This window comes from Leptopilina boulardi, unplaced genomic scaffold (genome assembly GCF_019393585.1).
Source record: "Leptopilina boulardi isolate dan_hultmark-lab unplaced genomic scaffold, ZJU_Lbou_2.1 LbouV2_377, whole genome shotgun sequence".
Taxonomy (NCBI): domain Eukaryota; kingdom Metazoa; phylum Arthropoda; class Insecta; order Hymenoptera; family Figitidae; genus Leptopilina; species Leptopilina boulardi.
This window is the reverse complement of record NW_026137948.1, coordinates 2,363,655-2,379,226: the sequence shown is the minus strand read 5'-3', so window position 1 is coordinate 2,379,226 and position 15,572 is coordinate 2,363,655. Positions and strand designations below refer to the sequence as shown.

The window sequence follows — 15,572 nt, the reverse complement described above, 5'->3', positions numbered from 1 at the left end:
AAACGATTGCTTAAAAAGTTATCGTTAAATGAAAATTAGATTTAATGAGAGTTACATCAGGATTTTCTCTATTTCTTCAATTTCAGTGAAGAAATATGTTGTTTAAATATCTAATTTTGCCCAATAAGACCATTTTTTATTTTTCACACTCGTGAGTAGTATTAACAAACGTAAATTAAATGTGAATTGACAATTTGGAGGTTTTTTGAGGCACCGATATCGCAGTACGCAACGTACCCAATGTCTAGGATTGGGCCTAATATTTTGTGCATTTTTACCACATATGTGAACGCAGAATTTTATGAGGATTACCATTTTTATACACAATATTAGTGGTCTCATTTCAAAAGACTAGTTTTTTCGCTTTAAGGCCTCTCGTTGTGCCCCGGGCCCAATTTTTTTGGTTCAAAAATGGGGACGCATGAATATTGCCCAAATTATACTTGCCGGAGTTTTTTTAGTGTCGAATTAAAAATTATCGAATTTACATTTAGTAGAATTTAAAAAAAGTAGATTTTACAATGAGCCTAATTTTGATATCAAAAAATATCTATTTAAAAAAATTCTTATTTTATAGAATTTTTATTTAACTGAACTTTGATAAAGCAGATTTTCTAATATATCGAATTTTCAAATAATACAATTTCCATTTAAAAAAATTTATGTCTAGAATAATTTTCATAAAGAAGAATTTTTATTTATCAAAATTGTTCTTTTGCCAAATTTCTATTTATCCGAATATTCACTTAAACGTATTTTTATTAACAGAATTTCCAATTAAAAGAATTTCTATATAACAAAATTCCTATTTAACAAAACTTTTATTAAGAAATAAAATTTCTGTTATATTTAATTTTTATTTAAGGGTTTGTGGGAACCTCCCACGTGACCTAGTATGTATTTTGGTAATGTGTTTTGGTAGTATACATCTTACTCTAAAATGAGAAAATATTTCTGTCTAAAATTTTGAGGGATGATAGATTTAGATTCAAGGAATCTCGCTGTTCTCCGAAAAATACATAATTTTGCATTAAATTATTAAAAAATGAAGTTTAAAAAGTGGCATTTTTAAACTAAAATGAAAAAAAGATGGCGGTGCATACACAGACATTGCGTGAGTGTGTCAGTGCTCCATGGGAACAGCGCCAATTCGAGCGAGTGGCCACTGAATGAACTATGATAAAACACATTACTTTACTATTTATTGCTTCATTTTTATTATTTTTGCGTTATGTTATAGTAAATGTGAAGAATAGCGAGATTCCTTGTACCAAACAAAATCATTGCTCCATAATTTTAAACTGAAACCATTTTTTATTTCAGAGAAAGTTTCAAACCACAAAAAAACGTCGTTTTCCCACATACCCTTAATAGAATTGTCATTTAACAGAAATTCTTCTTAGCTAAATTTTTAAGACAAAGAGAAGAAGAATTTTTATTTCACCGATACTTTATTTTACCGAAGTTTCACTTATCGGAATTTCGTTAGATAGAATCCTAGACATTGGGCCCAACATTTTTCTTCAAATAAGTGAATTTAAAAAATCGCGACTTATGGGGTTTTTGGGGTAACATATTAGAAATTCGAAGCTAATTTGATTCTGAAAATTAGAGGATTTTATTTAACAAAAACAACTAATTTTTTGGGTTCACAAATGTAGATCTTTTTGTTAGGAACAACTTTTGTCTTAAACATTTTTTATAAAAATTTGTACATTTCGAGATATTTGCAAGTTTACATACTTTTGAGCAAAATACATTCTGCGTGCTAGCGCTAGAGACACGCAGCGCCGCACAAAAAACGCGATAACCTTTTGCTAATTGCGATCCACGAAATTTTAAAACGTTTTTCGAATGCTTATGAAATTCCCTTTCCAACAAACTTTCGATCAACTTTCTAAGACAACGAGAACATGGTTTATTTTTTAAATAAACAATTAATTTTGCAATAACAATTATTAAAAATCAAACATTTTTAATTTTCAACTAAAACACTATCATTTTCTGTGTCAGTATACCAATTTTTATAAAGATCCGTTCACTTAGTTCTAAGATATTTATTTTTTAACTTAAGACTACAAAAAACTTCAATTGTTTATAACTTTAAGAAATTTAATTTTTTTGAAAAATCCTTTGAGGCAGTTTTTCAACTTATGATAATTTATATATTTTCTATATTTCCAAGCAAATACAGTACATCTTTAATTTTGGTGATCCACTTCAGGAATTTTCACTCCAAAATAATTAAAAAAGTATTTTTTTTCTATTTTTTTGTATTTTTTAATCGAACTAGACCCTCCTTAGCTTCCTCAACCAGTCACAAATTTCCCTTTTCTCCACCATTGGATTCAAAGGAGGGCCTACGGGAGTCTAAAAGATCCAAAGTAGGGTTTATTTAGGTTCCAGGAGAAGCTAAAAAGGATTCAAATTTCGACTCGGGCTATCATACAATTATAATAAACTTTCACAAACACTTAGAAGTTAGAAATAAGTCTTCAATTAAAAATAATTAAATTTATATGCGGATGAACCTCGAATATTTATGAATTTTTATTATAAAAAAAGGTTAGAGCAAAATAAATGACAAAATTTTTCATCCACTTTTTTTTCATTCTCTTGACATTTTTTACAAAAAATTTTATTTTTTTGCAAAATGAGGTTCATCCGCATTTTACGATTATATTTTAAACAAAAATTCTTGGGATTTTTATTTTAGACATTTTTTATGAACTCTAGAGCTGCCGCCAATTTTAACGACCCCCTAGGTTTGACACTAATATATCTATATATATATTTATATAACAAATATATTTTTTTTAATTTTCTTCTCCATATGTTCCTTTTTGTGTAAAAAAATTTTATGTAACAAAAATATATAATATTATTGAAAGAAGAAACCCTCGGCTAGACCAGACTTCCACCTTAAGGGGAGGTATGGTATTTAATTTTTTTTTGCATTTTTTTTTATTTAGTTCTGTGAAGTTGAAACCACCAGTTCAAATATTTTTTCAATTTCTATGTTGCATTCGTTTGTCCACAATAAGTCCACGTTTGTCCAACAAAAATTTTCATTTGTCCACCTTTTGTTTATAAAAAAAATCAAAAAATTGTTTTTCTCAGATTAAAAACCACTAAAAAATGCAAATTTAACGGTTTTAACTACACGTATCGTTTGTCCAGGGTTAGTCCACATTTTTTGCAACAAATTTTTTTTTTTTTTTTTTTGAATAAAAGTATACAGCCCTTGATCTCTATGACGAACTTTTAACTCATTAGTGGCTAATTTTTAAACAAATTGATTTTTTTTATCTTTTATCAACTTTTTTTGTTTGTCCAAGCATTGAATGCGTTTGTCCAACCCTTAAATTAATTTGTCCATCCTTTAAATTTCGTTGAAATCTTTAGTTTTTGTATTGTTAAAAGTTCATCATAGAGATCAAGGGCTGTATTCTTTTTTCCAAAAAAAAAAAAATTTGTTGCAAAAAATGTGGACTATCCCTGGACAAACGATACGTGTAGTTAAAACCGTTAATTTTGCATTTTTTAGTGGTTCTTAATCTGAAAAAACAATTTTTTGATTTTGTTTTAAACAAAAGATAGACAAATGAAAATTTTTGTTGGACAAACGTGGACTTATTGTGGACAAACAAATGCAACATAGAAATTGAAAAAATATTGATCTGACGGTTTCAACTTCACAGGCTTTTTTTATTTTTTTAATTGAATGTATAATATTTCAAGAATATTGTAAAAAAATTTCAAACCGATTGGAGCAAAATTGACGAAGTTATGAGTATTTGAGCATTCAAGTGTTGGTTGCTCCGCGGGCTGTGTTTTAGGATATTTTGAATTGAGTTTGTGTTTAACCATTTACGGACATTTCTGAATGTTTTCTGATGTCGTTGATGTGTATATATTAGTTTTGGGGTCGCTGATTACGAATCTGAAGTCAGATTCCAAAAATTGTCAAAATTTAAAATTGCGTTTTTCTTAAAATGACATTTTTTAAGTCGGTGTTCACGGTATCTCAAAATCTACTGAACCAATCGTTTTGAAATTTGGCTCAGTACTTCTTGACTTACTTCCCCAGGTAACTACGAGAGCTTTTTTTTAATAATTATTAATTATACAGTAAAAAATAGATCTATTTTTTAGCGAAAAAATAGGGTTTTTGAGTTTTAAGTGCTGCGAAAAATCGAAAAATCAAAAAAAAAACCTCTTGTAGTTACCTCGAAAAATATCTCCTTTAACAAAAAAAATTTTTTTTGGATTCAGATGTTTCTGTTGCGAGTTACATCACTCGTTTAATTTGCAATATTTTTTAATGAGAATTTAGGAAAATATACTTAAAATATTGTATTAATATGTGGAAATTAAGTTAATAAAGTAACACACTTTATATCAGCGAAAAAAATTATTAAAAAAGTGCCTTTTTACACCGAATTAACCATACCCCCCACCCTCCTTAAAATACATTTCTATAATTTTGAATGCGCCTTTTTTTTGCAGGGAATATGGTGCTGGAATTGCAGATTAATCGGTAAGAACTATATTTTATTGTTAACTTTTTTAAATTTCAAGATTTCGATAATTTTTTTAAACGCCAATTTTCTCAAAATGACAAAAAAAATTATGAAATATATGAACGGATATTTAAGAAGATACCATCATTTTCAGGGTTTTTTTTGCACAATTACAGAAATAAAACGATGAAAATTGAAGTAAATTTCAAACACCTTCAAAATTTTTAATTTTCAATATTTTCACCTGGATTACGGTTCATATTCTTAGAAAATAAGTTAAAAATGTAAGAAAAAAAAATTTTTTATTTCAGATAAAAATTAGAAATACTAGGGCAAATGCACTAATTACGACGCGATTCGAGTCCAAACACCTTTGAAATAGAAAATTCGACATTTCTATTGCATAAAGTCAATTTAAGACTTATTAAACTAAAAAGTTATGTTATTTAGATATTAAGAAAAAATTTTAACTTTGTAAAAATCGATTATTTAAACTAATATGAGAAATTAAAACTAATGCCATAATTTTCTATTACAGCGCGTTTGTATCAGTTTCGGTGACCATAATTACGTGTATTTTAAAGATACTTTGCTCGCCGAAATTGGTGCCAATGGAAATCTTAAAAATGTTTCAATTACGGCGAGGGAAAAAATTTAATCTCAAATAATTAAATTAATAATTGTTTTAATGTGCATTTTTATTAGTAATTGTATCAAAAAAAGATTAAAATAATTTTTTTAAATTATTTTGCAACAGTTATTAAATATAATAGTAATAATAGTTATGTTTTATGAACGCGCCGTAATTGATGCACTTACTCTACAAGTCCCGCAAGTCGAGAAAAAATATAACTATTAGCGATTACAACTACCTTATTTCTCGTAAAAATTGGTCAAAAAAATGTACAAAGATTGTTCAAAAGCACAATAAAATGATGCCCAACTGTCACTGAATTTTAATTAATTCTCCCTAAAAAAAAATCTAAAAAAATTCATAAAAATGTGCCTCTTAATGTGGTTTTCCCTCTTAAATTAAACATACGGTATATATGCAAATATATCAAATTTCCTTTGGATTTTTCTAACAGTGTATGCTTGATGCAATACTTGGATGAAAATCAGTGTCTGAATAAAATATCATCACATCAATATCTCTGAAAATCGATTTTTTAAAGTTAAGCTTCTAGAAAAATCTTTGTTAAATGTTCTAATACCTGATGTACAAAATGTAAAAAAAATAAAAACCGTTACTGATATGTAGTTTTCAATCAGTGCTGATTTTCAGTCAGTGTAAATACTTAAACGCGTTGCTGTTAAAAAATTATAGAAGAAAATAACTATTGTTTTAAAGATAGTTTTTATTATTTTTTAAATACTTTTTTAATAATAACAAAATTCGATTCCTGAAACTGTGTATATTTTAAAAATTGAAAAATATGCTATATACGAAACTCCTTTGATAATTGAAGGTTATGTTATACTTGCATCCTTTTATAAAACTACAAATTCATTTTTTCTTATTTTCTTTTCAACAGAATTCATAAAGTATAACCATGTTTCAAGATAAATTAACAATAGTAATAACATGCATTCCCACTAATTTTGACTATAATCTGCAATCGAAAACAAACACAATTTTGGTTATTTTACCTGGTCTTCTAATATTCACATCAGGACTTAACGAATGTTTTAAATATTCACTAAGAGTTTGTAAATTTTCACTCGTTATCTCCATTTTTACTGATTTAAATGACCAATCACAAAAATAAAATAAAAAGAACAAAATTATTTCTTTAGGAAATCAGTTAAGATTCACCGGCTTTTTAAAATGTTTAAAACCTTGGAATAGTTAGCATCATATAGAGGCCAATGAACAGTGTAATCTTAAAGGCGAATCCACACTGCTGATGTGATGTCGATATCAAATATCGAAAGTTATCGATATATTTTTTACGATTATCGATATTTTAACATCGATATCGGCCTAAGCACAACTAAATCGGGTAAGCAAGTCGGATACGGGATATGTAAGTTCCCGTGAGCTGGGTACAGAATGACTACAAAAATGGTACATTCGTGGCGAGATATGTCTACACATTTTTGTTCTTTTCTAACGCACGTGTTGCCATGACAACAGGTGAGTTAGAAAAGGACAAAAAAGTGTAGGCATATACGGCCAAGAGGGTACATACGTTTTAACACAGTGCTATTTTAAATGGGCGATGACAGCACATTAACGTTAAAACGTACCGTTTTTGTGCTCATTCTGAACTCAACTTAACCGTCTTTAATTGTGCGTTAAAAACGGTTACCGGTTACGTCAATGTTTTCCACAACCGTTTTTCAACGCACAATTAAAAGACGGTTACGGGAATTATAAGATATTATAAGATCTTATTATAAGAGTGAGAGAAATAAAGAATGTTTTTTATTTCTCTTACTCTTATACGTTATCATAACACGCTCGAACGCTGCTTTTTGCGTTAAATAATGAGAGAAAGAAAGACAGACATATACTTTTACATACTATCTCTTTCGTTCTTATATGCTTTCCGCTTTTACGCCGGTGTTTCACGTTGTCATGGGACGGCCCCTTTACATAGGCCCACGAAGTAATAATAAGGAGACTCAACTATAATGGTTTATATTATCGGAATCCGGCTAGGGTGACTGGACCATAAGTGACCTGTTCGTTAAATGGAATTGACTCTCGAACGAGAGCGCATGTGCAGTGTCATATATGTGTCTCCCTCCAACTAATGAATAAAGTGAGATTGAGAAAGTTGCCATCATCAGTCTAATGCTGTCAACTTTCTCAGTCGCACTTTTCCAATTAGTTAGAGAGAGACAAGTATATTACACTACACATGCGCTCTCTTTCGAAAGTTAATTCCCTTTAGCGAACATGTCACTTATGGTACAGTAACCTTGACAGATGGCAAATACAGAGTTGAGTCTCCTTATTATTACTTCGTGGTAATAGTTTGTCTTGACAAGAAATCATTTGAAGGGAATAAAAAAAAATAATTTTGTATTTTAAAAGAAATTCTTCAAATTTTTTTTTTTAGTCATAATATAATCAAATATGAGATTATCTTTTGGTCATACGCTGTTTATGTTTCAAAAACATATAGTTTCCAACGTAGAATGTTTTTTCTTTAAACGAAATTATGCCGCTCAAAGTAAGAAAAAGTGTAGTTAATTTTATCATATTTTACCCATGGGGACATGAATGTTTTTAGAAAATTTATAGAAAATAAAATTCTAATTTGAACGTTTCGGAAACACACGTTTATATATGTTATTTGTATGTTAGAGTAATATTTAAAAAAATGTTCATAATAAAGATTTTTGAGGTTAAGTCAATCTGCCGGTATCATTGATAATCTTAAATTTAAAAAAAGAGTTAAATAATTAGTTGTAATTTTTTTCAATTTTAAAGTTTAATAGATTTTTTTTTGTTTAAATACTAAACTTCAATTTTATATTTAATTTTCCACTTAAATTTTTACATTATTTAAAATAACATAACCTTTTGCACAAAAGAAATAAATTTTTATATTTGCTTTTTAAAATAGTTGTCTTAGTATATTGTATTAAATACATAATTTATATATGCGACATTTTCTGAAAAAAGACACCCACAATAAAATGTTTCGGAATTGTCTTGATACTTTAATAAATTGTTGTCCTATATGAAAGTAACAAAATCTTAAAATATGAACTCATTTTTAAAAAATTATAAAAAAGAGAAGGGGTTGAATTTTTTTAGGTAACACTGTTATTTTCAAATCCGTATAACTCCTACAAAACTTGATGTATTTTAATTTGTCAATAGAATTTTTTGTTTAATTTTTCATGTAGTATTCAATGACAAAATATTTGTAACCATATTTTTTCAAAATTAATCCTTATTTTCCTTTTAACGCCTTTTGCCACCTTATTTATTATTATTTTTTTTTTATTTGAAACCTGAGATTTTTTCCACCAAAACTGTATAAATAGAAGAATGCAACAACACTGAGTTTGAGAGAAAATGTAAATAAAATCTATTTTCTGCTCTGATTTTTATATTTTCTTTTAAACCGAATGTTGTCCCATTTTTATATTTATACAGATTTTTTATAAAAAATCTCAGTTTTCGAATAAAAATAGGAAAAAAAAATTTTAATGGGGCATAAGGGGTTAGAAATTAAAAATAAGAGTTAATTTAGAAAAAATAGTGTTAATTTTTTTTTTATTTAAAAATACACGAAAAACCCAGCAAAAAACCCTATTGATAAATTAAAATCCATAAACTTATGTTGAAGACATGTAGTTCTGAAAGTAACAGCGACTGAAGAACTATTTAAAGTGGTCACAGTAATATTTATTGTTGTATTCATGAGTATTATTTTTAATTTTTGACCCCTTGTGCCTATTTAAAAAAATTTTTTCTTATTTTTATTTGAAAACCGACTTTTTCCAACAAAACTATAAATATAAAAATGGGACAACATTGGGTTTGCGAGAAAATATGAAAAACAGGGCAAAAAAATTGGTTTTCTTAAATTTTTTTCTCAAACCCAATTTTGTTCCTTTCTTATATTTATTTACAGTTTTGTTGGAAAAAATCAAATAAAAATAAACAAAATTAAGGGGTCGTAAGGTATTAAGAAATAAAAGTTTGGGTTAAGTTTGAAAAAAGGGTTACAAATTTTTTTTACATTAAAAACTACATGAAAAACTGAACAAAAAAGCCTATCGACAAATTAAAATACATAAAGTTTTGTAAAAGTTATATGGATTTGAAATAGTATTAATTAAGAGGACTTTATGGTTTAGAATTTCAAAAAAATCGATTTTTTTGCTTGAATATGTCCCTTCGTAGCATAAAATTACTGTCCCAAAACGTTTTTTGAAAAATATGTAAAATAAAACAAAAGTTGTAATCAAAAATCGTTTGACAGTCCTGGTTCAATGTATTATGTTATGAAAACTTTAAACGCGTTTTTCTCAAAAACAAATTTTTCAAACTTGTGCATGGCTTTTCTCGAAATCTACCGAACCTATTTTAAAAAACCAATGATCATTCGATTCCTTATTTAAAAAACTAGAGAATAAACCTTTAAAATTTTATATTTATACCCCCTGTTATTTTATACGGGGGTAAATTGCCCCAAAAATACGGCGTTTTTGCGAATTTGTGAAAAAAATGTACATAAAAATTTTAAAAAAACTTTTAAAAAATCGTTTTATAGATTTATTGTATAGAATAAACCTTTATGAAGTGATTCCTGTTTGAATTTTGAATTTATATGTTACTGGTTGTCCGGAATCAAGTGCACCAAAAAAGGGTACCTTTTGAATGACGCCACCTACAGTTACAAAATTGAACTAAATACACTTTAAAATTTTTTTTTTAATTTTCTCAATTTAATGTGCAACAATGTCCAAAAAGAATTTATGCAATTTCTTTAATACTTTTCTTACAATAAAAGTTTTTAAATGCGTCTTTTTTGTCAACTGTAAACCAGAAAGTCCCTCTAACAAAAAATATTTGCAATTTTCAAAAGCATAAAAAGCATAATTTCAGTTCCTAAGCAACGTAATCCAATTTAATCATAATGCGGCATAAATTGATAAGTGGAAGCATAATATTCGCATAGGTTTTTTAAATAATATAATTATTTCGATTTAATATAAATAATTTAATTTTGAAACAGTTACACTTAAAAGTTTTGACATTAGTTTTAATAATTTAAATTAAAAATTTCAAAAGTAATTTAATTTTCCAAGAATTTATATAGAATTATTTTATTTTAAAGTTATAATTGTTAAAGATATTTAATTTACAAGGATGTTAAATAATAAAAAAAAAAGTTGCTAAACTCTTCTGTATTCTTTTTTTAAATGATTGAAGTTTTTATTTAAGGTTTTTTTGTATTTATTTATGAACATTTTAATTTATAAATATTTATAAATCCTTAAATTTTTTTACTAAAAATTTTATATTTAAAATTATTATATTACCACTATAAATTATTTTAATTAAGTTTTAAATGTTTACAGATCTTTCGCTAGGTAAAAAAGGAAAAGCGGGAAAAAAATTAGGACCTACAGCTACGAAAAAATTATTGCCAGTCGAAACCGATGTTAATAAATTACTTACTTTTGTTTGCGGAAGTAATATTTTCAAGGAAGGTAAAGACATTGAAATTAAACCAGATTCAGAATATCCAGATTGGCTTTGGAACATTCGCACTGGGCCACTTCCTCCTCTCGAAGAAATGGATAAAAATACAAAAGCGTATTGGAGAAGATTGAGAAGATTGGGTATGCAAAGACATAATAAAATGTCAAAATTAAGAAGATTTTAAAGTAATATAAAATAGTTTATTATATCGTTTGAACATTGACTATTGTTAAGAATAATAAAATAATAAGTTTATGACAAATTTTTGAGATTTATCTAAATTTTGAATTCATTTCAATTAAAATTAATTTTATATTCGATATTTTAGATATAACTGTCTTAAATGAAAGATTTTTTTCATCCATTTTTCAAAACCCTTGGGGTTCTTTACCTTTTGTGGTCCATTTCATAGATAATAGCAAATTGTTGTCAAGATTTGTTGAATTTCTTCACTCACAAGTTTCAAGAAGGAAACTTGTACTAGTTGAAAAAAAGTAATAGGTTTCCTCAGTTCCGGTGGTCGCTTGTCCCGGCAGCCACACAAAAATGTTCCGTTTTTATTTGATTTTTTTCATTTATCACTTTTATGAAAAATTCCACCACCAATGTGAAAATTCAATTCAATAAAATTTTTTCAAGAAAATTAATTTGTTTTTATAAAAAAATTTTTGCAACACTAACCTGTAAAGTTGAATTTTACACACTGAAAACTATGTGCAAAGTGCCTCTTTTTTTAACAGTGCATAAAGTATTTACTTTACGCATTTTTGTGATTGATTAATAAGAGAAGGACAAAGATGAGGGTTATTGGGCTATAAACTTATAATAATTGATAATTTATTAAAAATAATTGAATTTTCTTTAGAGTTATAATTGAAATTATTAAATTTCAAAAAAAAAATTTTCGATGGAAAATTTTCGAAATAATTAAATTTTAGATGCTTTTAAATTCAAATTATTGAAAATTCAATTAGTTTTGAATTCAAATTTTTGAGAATAATGAAATTTTTTTTGATTTTAAATTGAAAATTTTTGAGAAATAATTAAATTTTAATTGAAATTTTGGATAATAATTTAATTGAAGTTCATTTTTGATTGAAAATTTGGATAATTAATTTTGAATAGAAATTTTAGAAAATAATTGAATTTTATTTCATTTTAAATTGAAAACTTGGTAAATAATTAAATTTTAAATTGAAAATTTTTTATAATTATTGGATTTCTAATTGATTTTGAATTTAAATTTCGGGTAATAATTGAATTTTTGTTTATTTTGAATTGAAATTTTTCAAAAAATAATTTAATTTTATTGTGATATTTTTTTTTAAATTATAAACAATTGTTAAATTTCCTAAAAATTTTAATTGAAAAATAATTTTGATATAATTGAATTTGTGATGTATTTCATTAAAATTATTAAAAATAATAATTAATCTAGTGAAGAATCATTTTAGTTCAAAATTTGTTAAATAATTGAATTGAAGAAGATCTGAAGAAGATATAAATTTTATACTAAAAAAATGTATTTTATTTACATTTTTTTTTTCAAATGTAAAAAAAATGTCGCATTTTATTAAAATAAGTCGATAAAAGTCGTATTTTTGAGAAAATGTCGGAAAAAGTCGTATAATCCGAGGCCTGTAAACATATAATTTTCATTATTATGATTTAATATGTAATAATATTCTAATAAATTAAATTATTATTGATAATATTAATCTTTAATTTCTTTATAACAAACAATTAAATACTCAATTTGGCGCGCTTGAGCGCGTTTAATTTTGCTATTTTTTTTAATAATTCCATAGTATTGTTACTGATACTGGAAAATAATAAATATGACAACAGACATTTTTTTACATCTTTTAAAGCGGAACAACTTTTATTTAGGAAATTTTTTTATAACTAGTGTACTTTTTGAGAAAAATGGAATTTTTCTTAAAAAAAATGGAATTTTTCTTAAAAAAAATAACAAGAAAAATTTGTTTCTCTTCTACGAGAATCGGGTAGAAGTTAAATTCTTATAGAAAATGTTCTTCACTGTAAAGACAATCCACAAAAAAATTTTGATCAAAAAAGTGTTAAAAATTCTCGATTATCTGCGTGTATTTTAGGTGTTTCTGATATTTATTTTCTCTAAAATTATTGAAATTTAATATTGGCCATACCAATTTTTGATAAAAAATCCCGTTTTTGTTCACTTTGAAATGACACCTCATTTAACATTGGTTTAAAAAATTGTATTTATTTGAATTTTAGTTCAAAATTTTGATAGGTTTAAACAATAATTTATAAATAAAAAAAAGTTGTTTAATAAGCGTGATTATTATTCAATTTTGAAATATACATTAATTAATTTGTATTTAATAGTCGATACACACAAATCAGTTTCTTCATTGATAAACGAAGTTCTGAGGAATAAATAGAATTTCTTTTTATTTGCAACTTATGATTTCTTTTACCCCACCCAGTTGAAAAATTTAGTTGGGCTGTCACATTCATTAATAATAGAAAGCAGATAATAAATCTTGTAAGTGAGTAAGGACATCGTGAAAAAGGGAACCTATAACATAACAAGGGAAATAATTTATTAAGAATACAATACATATATTATATACACTACTAAATCAATAACTTATTAATAATAAATGTGACGCGCTCTAAAGAAAGGGACCTAAAGAGCAAAAAATTATAGGTTATGTTTTAAAAATTTTGATTATAAGTCTTCATTATATCCAAAATAATAAATAAAAATTGATTTCGATTTTACAAAATCAAAGAAGACCTATTAATTAAGGTAAAACTATCATAAACATAATCTATAACTCGTTTGCTTCTTAGATCCCTTTCTTTAGAGCGCATTATATATTACTGAATTTATCACTCAGTGGAGAATTACATGCGTGAAAAAAATTATTATTTCTGAGTCATGTAAAAAACACATTTGTTTTTTTTTTCTTTTTTTTCGTTTCAACCATAACAATATAATCCTCATCAGACATAAAAACGGTGTGTACAGCTTACAATTGAAGACAAATTATCAAGAAAGTAAAACTAATGTAAGGAAATTTAAAATTTTAAAGAAATAAAAAATAACGAGATTTTCACCTTTGTTGAAAATTAAATGTTAAAGAAAAGTGAGGAAAAAGCAGATATCATCAAATAATCGTATAGTAGAAATGGAAAGATTTTCCAGAAAATAATTTTTAATAGAATTTGAAAGAATTTTTCTATGAACACCGTATAAAAGTGGGGAAAAAAAAATTTCAAACATTATTTCTAATAGGATTTGATAGAATTTTCATCAAATAGTTGAATAGAAATTGAAACAATTTTTAATAATTCGATTTTGATAGAATTTAATATACAGATTATTAAAATGGATTTGAATAGTCAGAATTAGACGTTTTTAAAATGGATTTAAATGGAATTCTAATCAGAAGTTCCATTTCTGTACAATTTTTTTGTATCGGTTTGGAGAAATTGAAAATAAGTTCAATTTAATTTCTTTCAATATCATTTTAAAATTTTATGGACAAAAACATTGTCGGTCTGAAGATTTTAACTTTAATAATTAATTAAAATTTTTAAAAAACGATATGAAAAAAATGTTGATATGTAAAATATATAAATAAATAATTGTTATAAGTTAATAATAAAATAATTAAAATACCTAATAATGGTGGAATATGTGTTCGACCCAATATTGAAGTAGGTAGCACAATTGAAAATAACTCAACTGCGAATTCAAAATACAAATTGACAACCCGTACAGCTTCTTTTATCTTGTCTCGACATAAAGAATGTGATCAAGAAAAACAAATCACATTTGTAAGTCTTCTTATTACTTTCCTATGTTGTAGGCGTATTTTTTCTTAAAGGGCAGATACATGAATCAATAAGAAAACTATTTTTAATCATACTGATGACATGTGTTTAAACATAGATTTAAATATGCTTAATTAAAATAAAAATTGTAAATAAATTAAGCGCCACCTAACGTTATTATTATCTACCAAAAAATAAAAATTTTTGTCGTTTACCTAATTTTACTTTGTCTTGATAGAGATAAAATCTCTATCAAATTGTTGGATATGAATAAAAAAATTTTTTAATAATTCGTTTTCGATAGAATTTGATAGAATTTTCATCAAATTTTTGGATATGAATGGAAAGAATTTTTAATAATTCGTTTTTGATAAAATTCCCATCAAATAGTTTGATAGGAATAGAAACAATTTGTAATAATTTAGTTTTGATAGAATTTGATAGAATTTTTATCAAATAATTGGATATGAATGGGAAAATTTTTAATAATTCGCTTTGATAGATTTTTCTTTGTATTTAGTGGGACAACTAGTTTCCTGAAAAATGTTTGAGTATGTTTTTCTACAACCCAGCAGCGAGGCGGCGAAAACTGATGATCGACGACTGAGTTGAAGAAAAACAAGCTCGTACCTTTTTTAACATATTTCAGGAACCACAAAACATTTTTTAAGTTTCAAAAATGCAAATTAAAGCTAAGACCTTAAAGATTATAATTATTATAAAATTGTCAAATTTTTCTATACATTATTCTAGATTACGCCAGGAGTCAAAAACATTCGTACGAAAGTAGGAAAATTGAATAATTTTTTCTTGAAATCTTTTCGGTGTTATAAATGCTAGAATAAATGCACTAATTGCGGAGCGATTCGAATCAAAACACCTTTGAAGTAGAAAATTCGACATTTCTATTGTATAAACGCAATTTAAGACTTATTAAACTAAAAGCTTATATTATTTAGATATTAAAAAAAAATTTTAACTTTATAAAAATCAATTATTTAAACAAATATGAGAAATTAAAATTAATACCGTAATTTTCTATTGCG

General features: G+C 25.9%; 2 protein-coding genes across 2 annotated transcripts in view; one reads left to right on the top strand and one right to left on the bottom strand.

Moving 5' to 3' along the window:
• The window catches only part of LOC127287936 (exportin-2), a 78,753-nt gene extending 72,377 nt beyond the window's left edge, over window positions 1-6,376 (bottom strand). Inside the window, exon 1 of the mRNA XM_051315086.1 lies at window positions 6,174-6,376. Within this exon, the coding sequence (XP_051171043.1) occupies window positions 6,174-6,258 (85 nt within the window). The 5' untranslated portion in view covers window positions 6,259-6,376. The remainder of the gene's footprint in view (window positions 1-6,173) is intronic.
• Window positions 6,377-7,484: 1,108 nt separating this feature from the next.
• On the top strand, window positions 7,485-10,960 carry LOC127287956 (39S ribosomal protein L54, mitochondrial). The gene is made up of 2 exons (XM_051315115.1): window positions 7,485-7,705; window positions 10,575-10,960. The coding sequence occupies exons 1-2, from the start codon at window positions 7,609-7,611 to the stop codon at window positions 10,880-10,882; spliced, it is 405 nt and encodes a 134-aa protein (XP_051171072.1). The 5' UTR covers window positions 7,485-7,608; the 3' UTR covers window positions 10,883-10,960.
• The last annotated feature ends 4,612 nt before the right edge of the window (window positions 10,961-15,572 follow it).

Excerpts from the sequence above, each read along its gene's own strand:
- LOC127287956 (XM_051315115.1), top strand. The coding sequence starts at position 7,609 with ATGAGATTATCTTTTGGTCATACGCTGTTTATGTTTCAAAAACATATA. Across the intron at positions 7,706-10,574 it reads ACGAAATTATGCCGCTCAAA|ATCTTTCGCTAGGTAAAAAA; the intron begins GTAAGAAAAAGT and ends AAATGTTTACAG.